Genomic DNA, 17173 nt, shown 5'->3' on the forward strand with positions numbered 1-17173 from the left:
TGGCAGTGTCCCCTCGGGCTTTATTGTCACAACCCTCCCTTAGACCCTGGGCTGTGTCCCTGTTCCAGAGGCCAGGTGAGCTGGGCCTGCTGTCTCAGCAGGAGCTGGCATGTCTACTCAGAACAGGTTGGGGACAATGTAGTCGCTGTGGACACCGTCAATCAGCCCTTGCCCGTTGTTGTGGACAAACCAGCAGGCAACCTTGGTGCCGACACTGGCATCCTTCCTGTAGTCTTTCTGGGATCCCCTGGGAAAAAGGAAAGACACACTGTGATATACACAGGGCAGGCAAGACGGCTGCTACACTCAAGGTCCTAAGGCTGGAGAAGGGTGTGAAGTTGCCAATTGTGAGTCCAGGAACCCTTTGGTCAAGAAAGAGATCAAATGATTAACTCCCTCTAGGGGGCCAAGTTTGGCCTTTTCCTGATTAGGAGGGGCCTAGAGTGGGGGGTGGGGGAGGTCAGGACCCCAGAGGGAAACTAGGGTAGGTACCCCACAGGAGACAAGAGCCTGCCAGGCCAATGTGTCTGGGCAGAGAGAGCTCTCTCCTCCTGTCTTGTTACTGGGCAGGGCGAGGATGTTAGAGTTCTGTCACCTGGTGACTGTCAGCCGATGGTTCTTCACCACCATTGTGGCGTCTGGCTTTGTGGGGTCAGAGCCTGTGTGGATGTCGGACACTTTAAAGTCAAAGGGATGGAAGAATTGTCCTGGGAACAGAAACATTCACACTGTCAGCCCCTGCACACTGTCAGCCTCCACCATCACCATAGGTAAGACAGCCTCTAGTCTTGCAGGGTTGACGCGAAGGCTGACTGGGTGTTGTGTGCTCGTCCAGGGTGACGAGGACAGTCTTTCATGTGGCTTTTCCCCTCTACCGTGTCTCCTGAACAATCTGAAGCTTAAACATTCCATACCCAGCAGCCCATGTGTTTGTGCTGACATCCGGTGACTGTCCACCACATAGAAGCCCAGAAAGTCTTGGTGGACGGGATGCTTCTTCCACACCTGGTGCAGGACAACCACAAAAGTAACCCCGTCTCCAAAGGAGACCACCATGTTCTTTTTCCTGTTGATTGTCACAGACAGCCTAGGAGAGAAGAGGAAGGAAGTCAGCAAGCGGGGCCCGGTGGTGACCATCGTACTGGGCATCTGAATCAAGGGTATCTCGATAGGGCCTTCTCCATACATGACACCCAAGAGCACATAGACTCTGGAAACGATCTCAGAGGCCTCATGTGTGTTGACTGTGGAGAGAAGATGCCTCATGTGTGTTGACTATGCCCTCTACAGAGTGGATCCTCATTCCTCTGTAAGCAGAAGACAGGGCTGTCCTGGGAGTCTGGAGACATGGGATCAATCCTCAGCTCAGCCACTGGCTTCCTGTGTGACCCGGGGTAGGTTCCACCCCTCTCTGAGCTTCACTGGGAGTTACGCCCCTGCCCTATCCACTGGGCTCTGGGTGACTTGAAGACCTAGGAGAGGCTGAGCAGTTGGAGAGCTAACAAGTTCAGCTAGAGAAGGTGAAACTGAGGGTTAGTGTGTGACTAGATTGCAGGTCCCCCTAATGCTTACGTCCACACAGCCCTTCCCTCAAGATCAGTCCTGCGGGGGCTCCTGGCTGGCTCAGGCAGTTAAACGTCTGACTCTTGATTTCGGCTCAGGTCATGATCTCACGGTTTGTGAGATCCAGCTCAGAGTCGGGATTTGTGCTGACAGTGTAGAGCCTGCTTGGAATTCCCTCTCTCTGTGCCTCACCTCTCTCTCTCTCTCTTTCAAGGTAAATAAATAAATAAATAAATAAATAAAGATCAGTCCTGTGAAGTGTCCAGCTACCAATTCTGGCTGGGGCCATCGTGGTCACCCTTCCTTGGGCAAAAGGGCTGAACTCTGAGGCCACCAGTCTCTCCTGTAAACCCCGTGGGTCTTCCATTCTGGGATTTGTCCACATCCCTCAGAGAGGCTCCTTAGACCTCTGAGACCCAGGAGCGGGGCTGTACCCGTCCTGTGTGACTATGACCGTGTCCAGCCAGCTGAAGGTGCTCTGTGCAGCTCCACTCCACAGGATGATCTTCTCCGGTGTCACCTCCATCCGGAAGTCCATGTGAGCACTGGCAATGCCCAGCTTGCCAAAGTAAGTCTTTCTGGTCTTGGAGTCAGAGTTGCCTCCCTTCTCGCCGATGATCTGCCCGTTAACTGTGAGGCCTGCCAGAGGGATGGGGTAGTGAGGGGCCACTGAGACCTTTCTGAGTCCAGGCTGGTTTTTAGGATGCACCTTCTCCTCCAGCCAGACCTGCTAAGGGATCCCACACGGCGTGGGATCCCCAAGACGAGACCAGGACTTCAGAGCCAACCCTCCCTGTTCCTAGACACTCCTGGGTCCCTCTGGCAGCTGAGGACCCATGTTGCAGACCTGCCCCCTGCCTGGGCCAGGGAGTGGTGTTCAGAGCAAAACTATTTCCCAGACACAGGCTTCGCCTGGGCCCCCTCACCCCTAACCGTGTCTCCAACACCACTGGGTCCCGGGGGCTTGGTGAGCCTGTGGCCCCACAAGGTGTAAGCTACACATAAAGACGGTGCATTATGGGCAGAGTGACGGCCTGGCCCCGGCTCCTGCCCGCAGCCCCCACCTGTGATGGGGTCCTGGATGAGGCGCAGCACTGTGCCTGGGTCTTCATCGACGTTGAAGCAGATGGCGTCGTCTCTCTGCGGGACTTGGATGATGAAGTGGGGGTCCCCATCCACTGAGAGCACATCAGAGAAAGGGCTGGCTCCCGGGACCTCTCACTTACTGTTCCGGGGCGCCCTCCCCTCACCCCTCAGCCCCTGTGGATAGACTCCTAACAGGTAGGAGGCTCTGGGCTCTGGGGCCCGGCTCTCACTTCAGGAGGAGTCGGGGGAACTCACCGTAGTAGTAGGGCGTTTGAGGAGGCTGGTAGCTGGCTGTGGACACAGTGGGGGGAGAGGCTGAGCTAAACAAGCAGGCCTGGGGAGGCGCCAGGACCCACATCCAGATTCTGGTTCGTGCGCCTCCCGTTCCCTCTTCCCCATACTCTCAAACCGCCTCCCATTTCCTCGGGATCCCAACCATCTGCCTGTTCCAGAGAGCAGGTTCAGGAAGGACTCTGGGGGAGAATGTGGCATGGGGCCAGTCTCTGGGGAGACGCCCTGTGGGGGTAGGGGGGCTGCGGCTGCTGCCATATACTCACTCAGGTAAGCCATGGAGCGGGCCACTGAAAAAGGAAGCAACCGGGCAGTCGTGAGCTGGGTCTGAGGGCTCCCTCTCCCCCAACCCCATGCCTTCTACCTGGCTTGGGGCTACCAGTCTCCAGTAGAGCCCCAACCCAGGTAGACAAGAGGGTTGGGATGTGACTCCTCATGCCGGCTTCAGAAATGGGAGCGTGCCCAGGGAGTTCCTTTCTAGGGCTGGTGGTAATATGGATGTCATTTTTATGCCGGGGTCATGGCGCTGTGATGTGGCTAATATGTACACCATGAGATCGTCTGCCTCCCTGTCATGAATAGTGTTCACAGAAGACACCATCCCACACCCCGAACTCCCACTCCCCAGTTGGGGTGGGGTGAAGCTCAAAACTGTCTGTTGTCCTTGGTAGTAACCCCCCTCCCGACGTACTCATGCACACACGCGTGCACACCAGTGACTGCATCTGACAGGGCTGTGCTGAGGGAAGAACAATGACCTGGTCCAGATGCGCTGCTAGGATGGAACCGCCTATCGGTGGAGGTGGGGCAGGCTGGGAGGGGCTGGGAGCCCCTGCCTGGTGGTCCTGGGCTTACTGGGGGCAAGGATGCAATTTGATAATGAGGACACACAGAGCACTATGAATCCCAGAGTGGGCCACTTGCTGACTAAGTCCTCAAACAAATAGACAGCCTCTCCATGCCTCAGTTTCCTCACTATAAAATGGGAACCATGAGAGGACTCCTTTAGAGGGTTGCTGCGGGATTAATGGCATGTCAGTGTCCGATGTGTGAATTTGCTAATTTTTGCAGGTCACAGAATGCTCTCATACTGATTGTCCCTCATTAGTAAGGGGAAGCCACCTCCAGACAACTGACAAGGACCTGATGAGGCTCAGAGAGGGCAGAGCCTGGACCAAGGTGGCTCGTGAGTTGGTGGCAGAGCTGGAACCTGATCGCAGATGTCCTAAGGGCCCCTCCCTGGCCTGGGCACTTGGAAGGGCCTCCTTGGTTCTCTCTTGTCCCCCTCCTGGGACACCTGCCCAACTGCTGGCTGAAGCTCACCTTCCGTATCTGCAGGCCCTGTGTGGGAGGAGGAAGAGAAATGTGTTAGGAGCCACAGACTCCTGGTGTCGGCATCAATGCCATCAACTGGCTGCCTGTCCCACCTCCAGGCTGTGGGCCTCCCAGCCAACAACGGACCCCCCACCACTGTGTGTCTCCTGGAGCCAGGGGCTCCTAGAGGCCAGAGGCCTGGCCCGGACCAGCTCTTTGCCTCCTGTGCCACCCCATGCCACCTCTCTGCTCCCCACGTCCAAGTACAGGAGCACTTAGGAGTCCCCTCTTAGAGTCTGGTTGAGCAGGCCTGGTCCAAGGCCTCAAGGCCTTTTCCTCTCACAATTCCCAGGCACATGCTCTGGGACTAACTTTCAAGCTGGAAGTGCTTCTCCCTGTCTGACTGAGCCCTTCCATGCTGCAGCCAAGTCCCTTTCCTTGAAGTGACCCTGGGCGAGGTATCCCGTGACTCACAACTCTTTAGAGACCCAGAGGCTCCTATTCACCCCCTACCCACTGTCCATGCTGATGGATTCACCTGCTCCACAACACCCTCCCCAGCCCTTGGCCGGATCTCCCTCTATGCCCCCTGGACCTGCCCCTCTTCAGCAAGTCTGGGTCTCACCAGCCTGGCTCACTCCTCTTCAGGGCACCCAAGGCCCCAGTGGCCTGGAAGGCCTTCGAAGTCTGGCCTCCACTCTCCATGCCCACCTTCTCCAGGCTTGTCAGCGATGGCTGTCTGGTCCTCATTGTCCTCAGGCTTGGTCACCACCATGGAGGTCAGTGGAGTCACAAAGTGGTACTTGAGGGACAGGTCCAGGGCCTGGGCTGTGAGGTTCTCCTTCTCCTCACCATGGGCATTCTTGCTGTGGGGAGGGGTGGGAGTGTCAGTCAAAGAGCCTTTCCCTGCTTGGCCTCCTCTGCTGTGACTCCCAGAACCAGGCCTAGAGCCCCAGAGGCAGCCTGGAAACGCCTTTCCCCAGGGTAGAACCCACTAGCTCTCAGAAAAAGACTGGTTCACCAGCTCCCTGGGACAGATGGACAGGCTGTGTCTGAGGCTGGGCCTCAGTTTCCCCACTATAAGATACAAGGGGCTCGAAATGGCATCCCAACAATCACTCATGATAATGTCCATGCCCTGAGCACTCAGCATGTGCCAGGCCCTGCACCAGGGGCGTTGGAGGCTTATCCCACCTCAGGGAAGGCTGACGTGGCACTCTCAAATAGGCCCAAGCTCTGCCTTCTGGGGGCTGCGGGCAAGGACCCAAGCCTTCAGTTGTGCTCAGCCTCACCGCATTGTGGGCCCATGCGGGGTGTGGGGTACAGGGTGCCAAGGCCCGCCCCTGTCCCCGAGGTGCTCCCAGGATGCTGCTTGAGCCCCCGATGTCAGGCTGGGCTCTGCCCCTAGGAAAACATTCTTTGGGGCTGAGCTGAGAAGAGGGGAAGGCAGCTGGCAGGGCATGTGGCAGGGCACGTCCTGGGGTGTGGCTGAGTCTTCCTCCTCTTGGGGTCCCCCAGAGTGAAGCCAGCACAGGGGCAAGCGCAGGTAGGTGGTGGGGCAGTGTGGGAGACCCAGGTGTGGGGCCTGGCTGTGTGAGGGGTCGCTAGGATCACCGTTTCTCCAGCAGCTGCTCAATGGTGAGGTAGGCCCAGAGCCGCTCTATGTAGTTCCCAAAAATGTAATCCTGCTCCTTCAGGGCCTTTTCCATCTCCTTCACGTCCACCTCCTCTGTGAAGGTCAGATCATTGATGGCCTGAGGTGGGGGTGAGAGGAGGCCAGAGGCTGGAGGGCAGGAGGCCTGGACCCAGCTTGGGGTCGCCACCGCTGGACCCTCAGGCAGGGGGCCAAGCCCCATGGGTGCCAATCCCCCCATCCACAGCACACCTTCCGGCCCTGGCTCAGCTCACCCCGTGGCCCTTTACATCCGCCTTAAAGTTGTTCATGTCCTCGTCCAGCAGGCGCCCAGCCACCACAATCTCAGAGCCATCGTAGAAGTGCTGGTAAGCGCTCTGGGTGAGGTCCTGGATGGCGTTCTCGGGGTACTCTACCTCCACGCCTGTCAGCAGCGGGTTGGCCACCTCCTCATAGAAGCCCTGGAGTCCAAAAGGGGGACCTGGTCATCTCAGGCCACAGGGCAGATCTGGAGAGGACAAGGTGGGCAGGTGCCCACTGGTGCCTCCCTAGGCGTTGAGTCCCCCAGGCTGTGCCGATCTTAGGTCCTGATCTTCACTTCCTCGTGGCCCTGATCGTGTCCTTCAGTTCGTGGGAGCCTTCCCTGCCCTCCCCCCTTCAGGTAGAGCCTGGGAAGAATAGAAAGGGAAGGACAGAGTTCTGGGGAATATAGAAAGTGCTCGAGAAATGTTTGCTGGAATGAAAGCAAGAAAGAGAAAAGGAAAGGAGGAGAGGCCGACCAGAGGAGGTGACAAGGGGCAGGAGCACAGAGATCAAGAGGAAGAAGGCAGAGGCACGGAGGCACGGGGTGGGGGTTCCTCTGCACCGGTTCAGGCACTGTCTCCTGCACTGGGGAGGAATGGGGCTGCTGAAGTTCTCAAATGTAAGTACAGGACATGCAGTTGAATTTGAACGTCAGGTAAATAGCACACTAATTTTTAGTCTAAGTTTGTCTGTTATGGGATGAATTGTGTGCCCCCAAAATACATGTTAAAGTCCTTACCCCCCCCCTCTCAAGACATGTCTGTTTTGGGGATGAGGGTGGTTACAGAGGTGATCAAGTTAAAATGAGGCCTCTGGGGTGGGTCCCAAACAGTATATCTGGTGTCCTTATGAAAAGAGGGCAATTTGGACCCAGAGACAGACAGGCACACAGGGAAGATGATGGGAAGAGACAGGGAGAAGGTGGCCATCCACAGGCCAAGGAGAGAGGCCCGGAACAGACCCTTCCCCCACAGCCCTCAGAAGGAAACGGCCCGGCAGATGGCGTTGATTGGGCTTCTGGCCCCCAGAACCGTGAGGCAACAATTTCTGTTGTTGAAGCCCACTGCCCGCCCCCCACTCCACCCCCAGCATGTGGTACTTTGTTAGAGCAGTCCTGGCAAACTAACATAGAGCGCTCTGCAATATTTGGGCTCGTGCTTACACTAAAAAATTGTTCATATTTGGCCAGGTGCCCTGTATTTGATCTGGCAATCCCGTGGAGGAAGCAAGTCTGTTGTGTGTAGCCTGAGGACAAAATCAACCACCACTGATGGATAAGAGGGAGCTAGAGGTAGATGTCAGCCCAAGAGGCTCTTCCTAGAGAGTGAAATTGTCATTCGGTGGAACAGCTGTCTGAGGAAGTAATGAGCTCCTCATTCCTGGAGGTATGCAAGACAAGGCATACCTGCAACTGCAAGTTGGCATCGGAATCCTCATAAATGCGTCGGGCCAGCCCATGGTTCTCCAGAGCCATGCTCTCCAGGAAGTTATAGTTCAGATTGTTGCCAAAACCCAGGTTATACAAGGGGAACTTGCCCCCAATGGCGTTGCGTACATTCTCTTGGATTTTTTCAGGTCTGCTTTCACCTGCAGGAGAAAGGGGTGTTCACACCCCAGCCCCAGCCCCAGCCCCAGCAACTAGCTGGATCAGCTCTGTCTGGAGCTGTCTGACACCTGCATCAGCAGAGCTGGGGTGGGGGGGGAATGGGGCGGTCTTTGGCAGGGGGAGACGTGCCCTTGCAGGGCTCACAGACCACAAGGGACCCTGGGGAGAGCCGCCCAAGATCTTGCAGCCCACTGGCTACAGCACGCTGGCTTTGGTTCAGAGCCACACCCGCCTGCCTCACCAACATTGGGGTCCCCGTCAGTCAGCATGATGACGATGGAGGTGCTCCTCTCTGGGACACTGTGTTCTTCCCGGACCTTGTTCAGCATGCTGATGCCCCTCAGCAGCCCATCGTTGATGTTGGTCACTGGTACACAGACAGACAGAACCGTGGGAGGGTGTTCTCAGTACCGGGGTGGAGGAGGAGAGGGCAGCAGGCCCCACTCTTGGGCCCAAGGACCCTGTTAGCCAACGCGCCCTGGTACTCAGTAGGTATTGACCGAGTGAATCGGCGAGTGATGAATGAATGACTTACTCTTTCATTGGGGACCAAAGGACCAGCCTGTCGGGGCTGCCAGAAGGTGATTGTAAAAGCAGTTTGGAAAGCTATCAGAGGGGCTGCCAGGCATGCTCACTGGGAGGAGAGGGGAGCAGTGTCGGCGTCGTTTGTCATTTTCCCTAAGGAGCGGCCCAGGATAAGGGTTCTCTGTGGCGTTATCTTGCCGGGACCAGTGGGGCTCCAGGATCAAGGATTAGAGAAAGGAAGAGTGGGCTCCCCTAGACTGCAAAGAAGACACCCCAATAAGAAGCCTGAACCGCCCCCTATCCCACCTCTACCCCCAGCTGAGGTCTGCAGGGCCTAGACCAGCAGAGGCTCTGTCCCAAGGCACAGGAGAGGCAGACCGCTCGGGCCAAGGGGAGTGACAGGATGTGTCTGTTCTTCCCTCTGCTCATACTTCCTTGATCATCAATGTTCTTCACAAATGTCCTGGCCTCCTCAATGTTCTCAGGAGTGGCTTGAACTAGGGTGTCTTTCCAGGTGGTCACATCCCCACTGAACAGGATGAAATTCAGGTAGTCATCCTCTTTCACATCCTCCAGGATCTTGAGGAGGGCATCCTTTGTCTGGGAAAGAGAAGGGCACGCAGACAAGAAGCTGGGAACGAGCAGCAGACGGCCAGCTGTCTCCCCGCGTGGCTGGCACTGGGGCCTGCACTCTGCAGCCAAAGGGGGCAGATGCTTTTTTTTTTTTTTTTTTTTTTGATCCTGTCTCCCTTCTTCCTCTTTCACTGGGAATATCAGCTTTGTCCACTTACAAATAAATGTGTCTCCCTGCCACACGTCACCCCCAGTCGCAGTGAGAAGCGCACCTGCTCCATTTTCCGACCGTGCATGGAGCCACTGACGTCAATCACGAAGACCACATTTTTAGGCACCACGGGAAGGCCTTGAGGTGCAAAGAAGTGCACAAAGTAGCCATTGACTATCTGGAAAGGGGAGAGCGAGAGACTGCAGGCAAGTGCTTTTAGCAACTCTTGCAAATAGAAGCCAGACATTTACCAGCTCCAGAAAAAGCCATTCTTTCCCACCCACTGTGGGGTGCCACACAAAGGCTCTGGACCGTCCTCCATACCCAGGCTGTGCAGGAAATTTGGCCTTGGGCTGAGGACCAGGGTCTGGGGACGAGAGGCAACTGCAGCCCCTCCCGTACCTGTTCTCACCCTATCAGGGTGATGGAGAATCAATCAGCCCGGCAAAGCCAGTTGGCAGGTACCTGTACGTTGGCTGGAGACTCTCTGTTCACGTCGTAGGTGATGATGAAATCTCCGTTGAGGAGGGAGTCTGTACAGGTTGGGCACGAACGCTGTTGGTCCATGCTGGGCTTGAAGGACACACGGCCCTGGGAGAGGTGATGGAGGGCCTCGCTCAGCGTGGCCAGGGCCTGTCGACTGTGCTCTCTCCTGGGGAGTGAGGCCAAGCCCCCACAGGAGGAGCCCACAGATAGGCGCCTGGGCAGTCCTGCCACCATCTGGCAAGCTCTGGCCTTTCTGAGCACCTCTCTCCCCCTCAGAGACCAGGGGCTCCTTGTCTGGTTCAGCCTTTGCCTGTCCCGGTTCACTGGGCCCCACAGGCTCCTTGGCTCAGCCTACTTTGGGGCTCAGCACCGAGAAGCCACTCAGGGAGGGGTTTTGCACCATGAGAAGGAACTTTGTGTTGGGTGGTATTGCGTGTATTGGTGGCAAGAAGAGGGGGATGGGAAAGAAGGGGGCAGGGAGAGGGCGGGGGCCCAAGGCAAAAGCACAGCCTTGCAACAGCCAGGAGCCCTCTGAGCTGTGCTCCTCTGGCTTTGACTTGGAAGTCCTGAATGACTAAGGTTTGCTATTCATGTAAACTTTATTCATTCACTGCCCACAACAGACAAGGCCCCTGGGATAGCTGGGGGCCTCGGGAACTGGAGCCAACCACCTACACCAAGAGAATCCCTTTCGTCTGTCACCCTTCAGTGTGGCATCAGTGGACCTAAATGACTCCCCCTGGCCTCAGTGTCCTTATCTGTAAAATGGACAGTCACCTGCCCTGTCCACTTCCCAAGGCAGAACAGGATCTGGCCTTATAAATGGTCACTCTGTCCCCGCAGTACAGATGAGACCCCAGTTCCTCTGGCAGATCATCGACAGCTGGCAGCCCCTGCCTCCAGCAGCCTCGCTCCTGACTGGGGTGCCCCAGGAGAAAGGAAATGGCTGTGGATATTTCCCCCTTCCCCTCTCACACACACACTTGCCTCAGGCAAGCCCCAGGGTTCACACTTGTCCTGTTGGTTTCAGGGTTCCTGCCCCTGCCCCCCTCCCAGGCCTGAGAGGCATCTACACCACCTTCCTCCCTGAGAAGGACTTGGTGAGGGCGCTGCCCAGGAGGTCATTGGTGATGAATGAGGCCTCAGCATCCAACGTGCTGATGCCCTGGGGCTCGAAGATGTCTGCCTCGATCTGGAAAAGGCAAGAGTAAGGAGGGGTCACTCAGTGACAGTGCAGAGGCCAAACTCCAGGACAAGGCCAAGGGGACTGAGATGGTGGGTGAGGGCACAGGGACAACTTCCAGACAACTCATGATGACTAAGCCTGGTGTCTCCCACCAAGAAAATGGCTTCAAGAGCTGTGGACGGGTCCATGACCCCAGGGCTCTTCCATCACCCGCCATATTGGCCTCCATGCTACCACTAAAGCATTTCCCTTTGGCTTTCAGCTCCTATGCTCCTCAGCCATGGTGGGGCCGACTTCTGCATTCTTGACCCTGCTCTGGGCACTGCCCCAGGGCCCTTCCCTGCACCCGCACCCTTGCAGGTTCAGCAGGGGCTGCAGGGGTGGTTGATTACCTCAAAGTGCTTGACCAGTTGCTTGGGCTGGACCTTAAGGTACATCTCGTATTTGCCTTTGTGCCTCTTCAGCAGCTCCTCATAGGTTAGCTCAAACGTGACTTTGCTGCCCGCTGCCACGTTGACCGAGACTGTGAATTTCTCCAGCTTCCTCCCTGAGGCCCTGAATGCGGGTGCCAGACAATGACTGCCCTGCAGACCTTCTTGGGCCCTCGGGCCCTCGGTTTCAATCTCAGCCCCTCAGGAGAAACCCTACCGTCTCTGAGCCTTGCTTACCTCTACTTCAAAGTGGGGTAATGTGACAATTACGGGCAACTTTTGCTATAATAATGAAATAATAACTAATAATAATAATAGCCGTTGCTGTTGTTGTCTGCATCTCTGAGAGCCCTTGTAGCCCAGACATTCTTCTCTAAGTCCTAGGGAGTGCATACTTACTTGACCAAGCCGGCTGTCTTGCCCTGGGACACAGCCTTTTCATACTGCTTCTTGGCGACTTCCTTCTCCTTGACATTCCCAGGGTAGGTAACACCGTCGATGGTCCTGTAAGAAAGGAGAGTTGGGGGCTCAAGCTGAGCCAGACTTCCCTCCCCCGCCGGAGCCAGCAGCCGTGGTGATACCCACAAGGTGAAGTTGGTGATGAAGGCCGTCTTGGGCAGCTCCACGTCAAAGGACACCTCCTTGGCGGTGTCTGCACGGTTGACAGCCCTCGTGGTGACAACATTGTGAGCAAAGCGGGAGGTGACCTTGCAGCTGATCTTGGTGCTGTAGACCTCGATGCCGTTGACGACCTGCAGGAGTGGGTGGTGATCCGCCTCTGGGAAACCAGACCTTCAACCTGGCTGCTCCCCTTCCAGGCTCTGTCCGCACAGCCCAGAGCCCCTGCCTGGTAAGTGGTCCCTCCAGTTTCCCAGTCACCGTGTCTGGAGCCTGGGCGGCATCTTCCACCTTCATGTTCAGTTGTCTACCCCGGTTCTGGAATTCTCTGGCCTTTCTGAGCACCTGTCTCCCCCTCAGAGATGAGGGGCTCCTTGTTGGGTGGGATGCTTGTCTGATTCAACCTTTGCCTCTCCCTGTTCACTGACCTCACAGGCCCCTAGCTCAGCCCACCTTAGAGCTCAGCACCAAGAAGCCCCTGGGGGAGGGGTTTTGCACCATGAGAAGGAACTTCATGCTGGGTGGTATTGCCTGTGTTGGTGCCAAGCGGAGGGGGAGGGGAAAGGGGGAGAGGGAGAGGGCCCTGTTCCACATCCTTAACCCTGGGTCTGTTTACATAACATGTAGCCAGCTGTAGTGGGGAGATCTTATAAAAACCTAAATCTGCCGCTCCCCATCACCCTCAGGACGGTTTTCCCCATGGCTCTGAGGTCCCCCAGGCAGGTCCTGCCTCTCTGATCATCTGTGCTCCAGCCACACCAAGTCTCTGGCCCTAGATCACCCTAGCTCCTCCCGCTCACCTCCACTTGGAAAGAAATCACAGTTGCACACACCCCGCCCTCCTCCTCTCCTTTGGTAATTGCCCAGTTCTGTCCCCAGATAAGGGGAGTGTGTGGGGACGACCTTCATGCCCCCAGCACCTTCTCTCCAATGCAGACGGTGGACCGAGGGAAGGCCGAGGGAGACATCTGGCAGGATATAAAGATGCTTCATGAGGATGTGTGTCCCCAGCCCTGCGCACGGGCCCTGGTACCAGTGAGTGCTGGGTAAGTGTTTGTGGAAGGAGGGGCTGGTGGAAGAGTGGTCCTGCGCCGTATCCAGAGAGATCCGAGAGCACGGTTCTGTGACACTCTCTCCCAGGGGTTTTGAGTCGCATGGGAGTCTTGATAGGGCAGGGGGCTGTGGGCTGTTTGTCCAGTGTCAGGGACCTGCCATTATGGCCCACCCCTTCTGCTATTGGGCAGCCAGCTCCATCCTGCTCTGACTCACCCCACCCCATCCCTGGTGAAAGTTCTCACCCCTTCCGGGAGGCTCCGTTTCTGCAAAAACAAAGACAAACACAGGGATCAAGCCAAGGCCAAGGCCACCATGGCCTGGGAGCAGGCTCTGGGCTGAGGCCAGGGTTCAGCAGCGACCCCCCCACACACACCCCCCTTGAGGGGCCTCTGGACATAGGGCCTACCCAGAGCTACTTCAGAGTAGGAAGGGCTCTGAGTAGATTATGGAAACTGAGGTTCAGAGAGAGAAGGTCTCCAGGTTTCACAGAGGAGCAGGGCTGGGAGAACTAAACCAGCTCTCTCCCTGCCTCACATACCCTGACCACTCTGCCTTGCTCTGGGCCCAAAGCCCCTGAGGCCTCCCCTGAGAGCACCCCCACTAGGGTTGTACCCCACAAGGCTCAGCTCAGCCCTTTCTGGAGTCCTCTGCCCTTGTCTCAGATATGGACCTGCACAGCCCCTCAGTGAGCTGAGCGGTTCCTGGTGCATCGCCCATTTAACAGGTGGGGAAACAGAGGCCCAGGGAGATTTAAGAGCCCAACACCTAGCTCTGTCCTCTGTAGCTCACTGCCTAGCCTTCTGCCTCCTCCTTGCCCCACATAGAAGACCATCTATCCTGTTGCCTCTGCCCGTGTGACAAGCCCAGATGGTGAAGAGGGGGCAGACTTACCCCCAGTGGCCGGGAGGGGCTCCTTAGGAAGCCAGAGGCCGCCAAGCCAGAGAGCAGGGCCAAGATGAGGCAGGGCCACCAAGCAGATGCCATCGCTGAGCACGCAGGCCTGGCCTGAGCTCCTTATATGGTGAGGCTGGTGTTTTCCAAGTGGGGTCAGTGACCTGCAGTGGAGGACGGGAGGAGCGGGAGGGGGGCCTCCTCTGGGAACCTGGGGCGTGGGTGGAGTAAGAGGCCCTAGATCTGCCTGTACCAAGGGGACCATGGGGACTGTCCACAGTGTTGGGACATGGAGGCTCCTGGCAAAAACACAAGCTGTGTGTTGGCACATGGGCCCAGGGCTCCCCAAGTAGGGGTGATGGTGTGGAGTCACAACGAAAGTCAATGGCAACATTAGTTAGTCAGCCATCAAAAAGAATGAAATCTTGCCATTTGCAACAACGTGGATGGAACTAGAATGTATTAGAGAAAGACAAATATTGTATGATTTCACTCATATGTGGAATTTAAGAAACACAACAGATGACCATAGGGGAAGAGGGAAGGAAAAATTTTATAAGATAAAAACGGAGAGGGAGGCAAACCATAAGAGACCCTTAACTACAGAGAACAAACTGAGGGTTGTGGGCCAGAGGTGGGTGGGGGGACGGGCTAGATGGGTGATAGGCATTAAGGAGAGCACTTGCTGGGGTGAGCACTGGGTGTTATGTGTAAGTGATGAATCACTTAATTCTACTCCTGAAACCAATGCTACACTGCATGTTAACTAACTTGAATTTAAATAAAATCTTGGAAAGACAAAAAAAAGAAAGCCAATGGCATCTCAGCACTGCTGCCTGTTGTCCATTACCTGCACCACTGACGTGGCCTTGAGTCTGACCTCCTGGACAGAAGCCTCCCAGCCTTCTCCAGGCAGCCAGGGTGCAAAGCCAGGCCGGCCACAGTGAGGCTCAGACCTCCATGGCCAAACACCTTGTTCATTACCCTTCTTGGGTTCTCATGGCCCCAGGGAAAGGACAAACCCCAGGCCTGTGCGCCAGCGCTCGCTGTGATCTAGCTCCAATTTGCTTTTCCAAACTTACTCTCTTCCCACTGGCATGCCCTCCCCGTCTCTGCACTTGCACCTCTCGCCCTGCCAGCCTGATGTCCTGTCCCAGAAGCCTTTCTGTTTTGTCCCCTAGCTGACCCCACACAGCTCTGCTCCAGGCTCCCAGCCCCTGAGGGTCTGCTCCATTTCACCTTTTGTTGAGGCTTGTATGTTTGGGTCTAATCACCCTAGAGTCCTCTAGACTCTAGAGTCCGAGCTCCTGGAGGGCCAGGCCATGTCACATTCATCCCTGTGTTCCTGGGGGATGGCCAGGGACTCAGCTGCCCTCGCCTCCTGGAGAATCATTCCCCTAAGAGTCTCCAGTGAGGCTGGAGCTCTGGTCTCCAGGACAATGGGACCCTCAGAGGAAGAGCCCAGGCCCACCCTGGGTCATGCCAAGACCCTGCCAGCTCCCAGACCTTCCAGAGTGGCCACCATGTGCCTGCCATACACATACTCTTCTGAGCAAAGTGACCCCGTGACTCTCCCACGGGGCCACCACTGAATGGTGTTGACGAGGCTGCCTGGGCACAAGGCAGCTAATTTATGACATACCATGGCCTTGGATGAAAGCTCCACACCCAACTGTGAGTTATACAGAGAGAGTTGACTGCCAGGAGCAGAGAAAGGGCGAGAAGGCAGAAAGAAGACTCCATGAGGCAGCAGAAGCCATGAGGAAAAATTGGACTAGTGGCTGGAAGTGGCATGAGCCACAGAAGCAATGACAGTTGCCAAGTCAGCAAGATGACGTTGGACCAGATGAAGCAGCCACTGAGAGGGTCACCACCTGTGGAGGAGGTCAGCTGAGGTGCTTGTGCTCCCCAGGCTTCTGGAATCCTTACACACCCCCACTGCCGGCTGGTGCCGAGCTCAGTGCTGACCCCCAGGAGCAGAGCCAAGACCCCTCTCAGAGCTGCGCTGCAGCCTGGCCCCAAGGTTCCTGGCTCCCAGGACATCTCGTCCATGTGGTCATTCTCAGCGCCCATGGTCGCTGACTGCCAGGCGATGGGGGCTGTGGCAGAACTGTTGTCCCCACAGCAGTGTCCGGTGGCTCCTTGTGGCCCCGCAGCTGCCTGTGGAGCCTCCCCAGGCTTTCCTCTAGGTACCACCTCCTCCCCAGTTACTTAGACTTTTGTGGGAGGGACAACTCGAAGTAGGACTTCGGAAGCTGCTCAACAGGCACCAGAGGGACAGCTGGGGTCTTGGAGGGACCCAGAGTCACCATGCAGACTTGAGAATTAGACGGAATCTAAGAGATCTTTGGGCTCCCCCTTTTCCACTCCACAGGAGGGCCTTGTTTCGGGCGGCCGGTCATCTGGGAGCCCATCGCTCTCCCTTGAGAAGCCCAAGATGCTGCAGATGGCGGTTGGTCCCTGAAACTCTGTTGGCCACCCGCCCCCACCCCCCACTACCTGCCACTGAAGGAGGGCTCTATGTCCCCTGGGCCTGGGGCAGCCCTGGATCTCAGCATCTGTGTTACTTTAAAACCATTTTTTTAATGTCTATTTGTTTTTGAAGGAGAAAGCAACAGCTCATGAGCAGAGGAGGGGCAGAGAGAGGGAGACACAGAATCCGAGGCAGGCTCCAGGCTCCAAACTGTCAGCACAGAGCCCAAGATGGGGCTGGAACCCACAAGCTGTGAGACCATGATCTGAGCTGAAGCCAGATGCTTAACCAACTGAGCCACCCAGGCACCCCCAGATTTGTGTTATTGCTCTGGGTCTTCAAGGGCCTCCACTGCAGTGGGAACTGGACAGAAGCCAGCAGAGAAAAAGTAGAAATCTTTGGAAAAGAAACGCCCATCACCCAGAGGGCCAGAAGCTCCCCAAGGTATAGTATAGGCTCATCTCCTTGCACCCTGTGACATTGAACTTTAACTGGGCCCCAAGGTGAAGCCAAGGGAAGGAGCCCTGAAAATATCATTCCAGGTGTCAGCATGGGGAGCCAGCGGGCTGCCGTCACTGGCTCCCTGGAATCACAGCTTCTGGGGACTGGCTATCCCTGCCTTTGGGAACTATCCCCAGTGTAAGGCGTTGCAAAGCCACAGCTGCAGAGTCGAGCTGAGGGGGAGACCCTGTGCCCAGGGGTGCAGCATCCAGCTCTCGGCAGGACTACCTAGGGACCCCAAGTCCATATATGGTTTGTGCCTTTCTTATGTTCATTTTAAGCGATGCTCTGGAATATCTAGAACCCAATCTCAGTGGGCTGCGGCCATCAGCTGCCCAGCCTGACAGGAGTATTCACAGGGGGGTGCTTAAGCACACAGATGCTGGCACCAGACAGTATGGGTTCAAATCCCAGTTGGGCCATTCA

General features: G+C 56.4%; 1 protein-coding gene and 1 long non-coding RNA gene across 2 annotated transcripts in view; one reads left to right on the plus strand and one right to left on the minus strand.

Moving 5' to 3' along the window:
* On the minus strand, positions 1 to 13911 carry ITIH3 (inter-alpha-trypsin inhibitor heavy chain 3). Its single transcript, XM_015085246.3, has 22 exons — positions 13774 to 13911; positions 13125 to 13145; positions 11794 to 11960; positions 11608 to 11712; positions 11170 to 11332; positions 10670 to 10783; positions 9571 to 9696; positions 9167 to 9283; positions 8753 to 8921; positions 8038 to 8163; positions 7596 to 7777; positions 6163 to 6348; positions 5869 to 6008; positions 4966 to 5120; positions 4264 to 4281; positions 3207 to 3230; positions 2905 to 2940; positions 2628 to 2741; positions 1998 to 2202; positions 915 to 1087; positions 596 to 707; positions 1 to 247 (listed from the first exon to the last, which is right to left on the minus strand). The coding sequence occupies exons 1-22, from the start codon at positions 13864 to 13866 to the stop codon at positions 118 to 120; spliced, it is 2676 nt and encodes an 891-aa protein (XP_014940732.1). The 5' UTR covers positions 13867 to 13911; the 3' UTR covers positions 1 to 117.
* The window catches only part of LOC128314897 (uncharacterized), an 8684-nt gene continuing 2840 nt past the window's right edge, over positions 11330 to 17173 (plus strand). Inside the window, exons 1-2 of the long non-coding RNA XR_008297122.1 lie at positions 11330 to 12872; positions 16379 to 16690. This is a non-coding gene — a long non-coding RNA (uncharacterized LOC128314897). The remainder of the gene's footprint in view (positions 12873 to 16378; positions 16691 to 17173) is intronic.

The sequence above is a fragment of the Acinonyx jubatus genome, chromosome A2, assembly GCF_027475565.1.
Source record: "Acinonyx jubatus isolate Ajub_Pintada_27869175 chromosome A2, VMU_Ajub_asm_v1.0, whole genome shotgun sequence".
Classification (NCBI taxonomy): Eukaryota; Metazoa; Chordata; class Mammalia; order Carnivora; family Felidae; genus Acinonyx; species Acinonyx jubatus.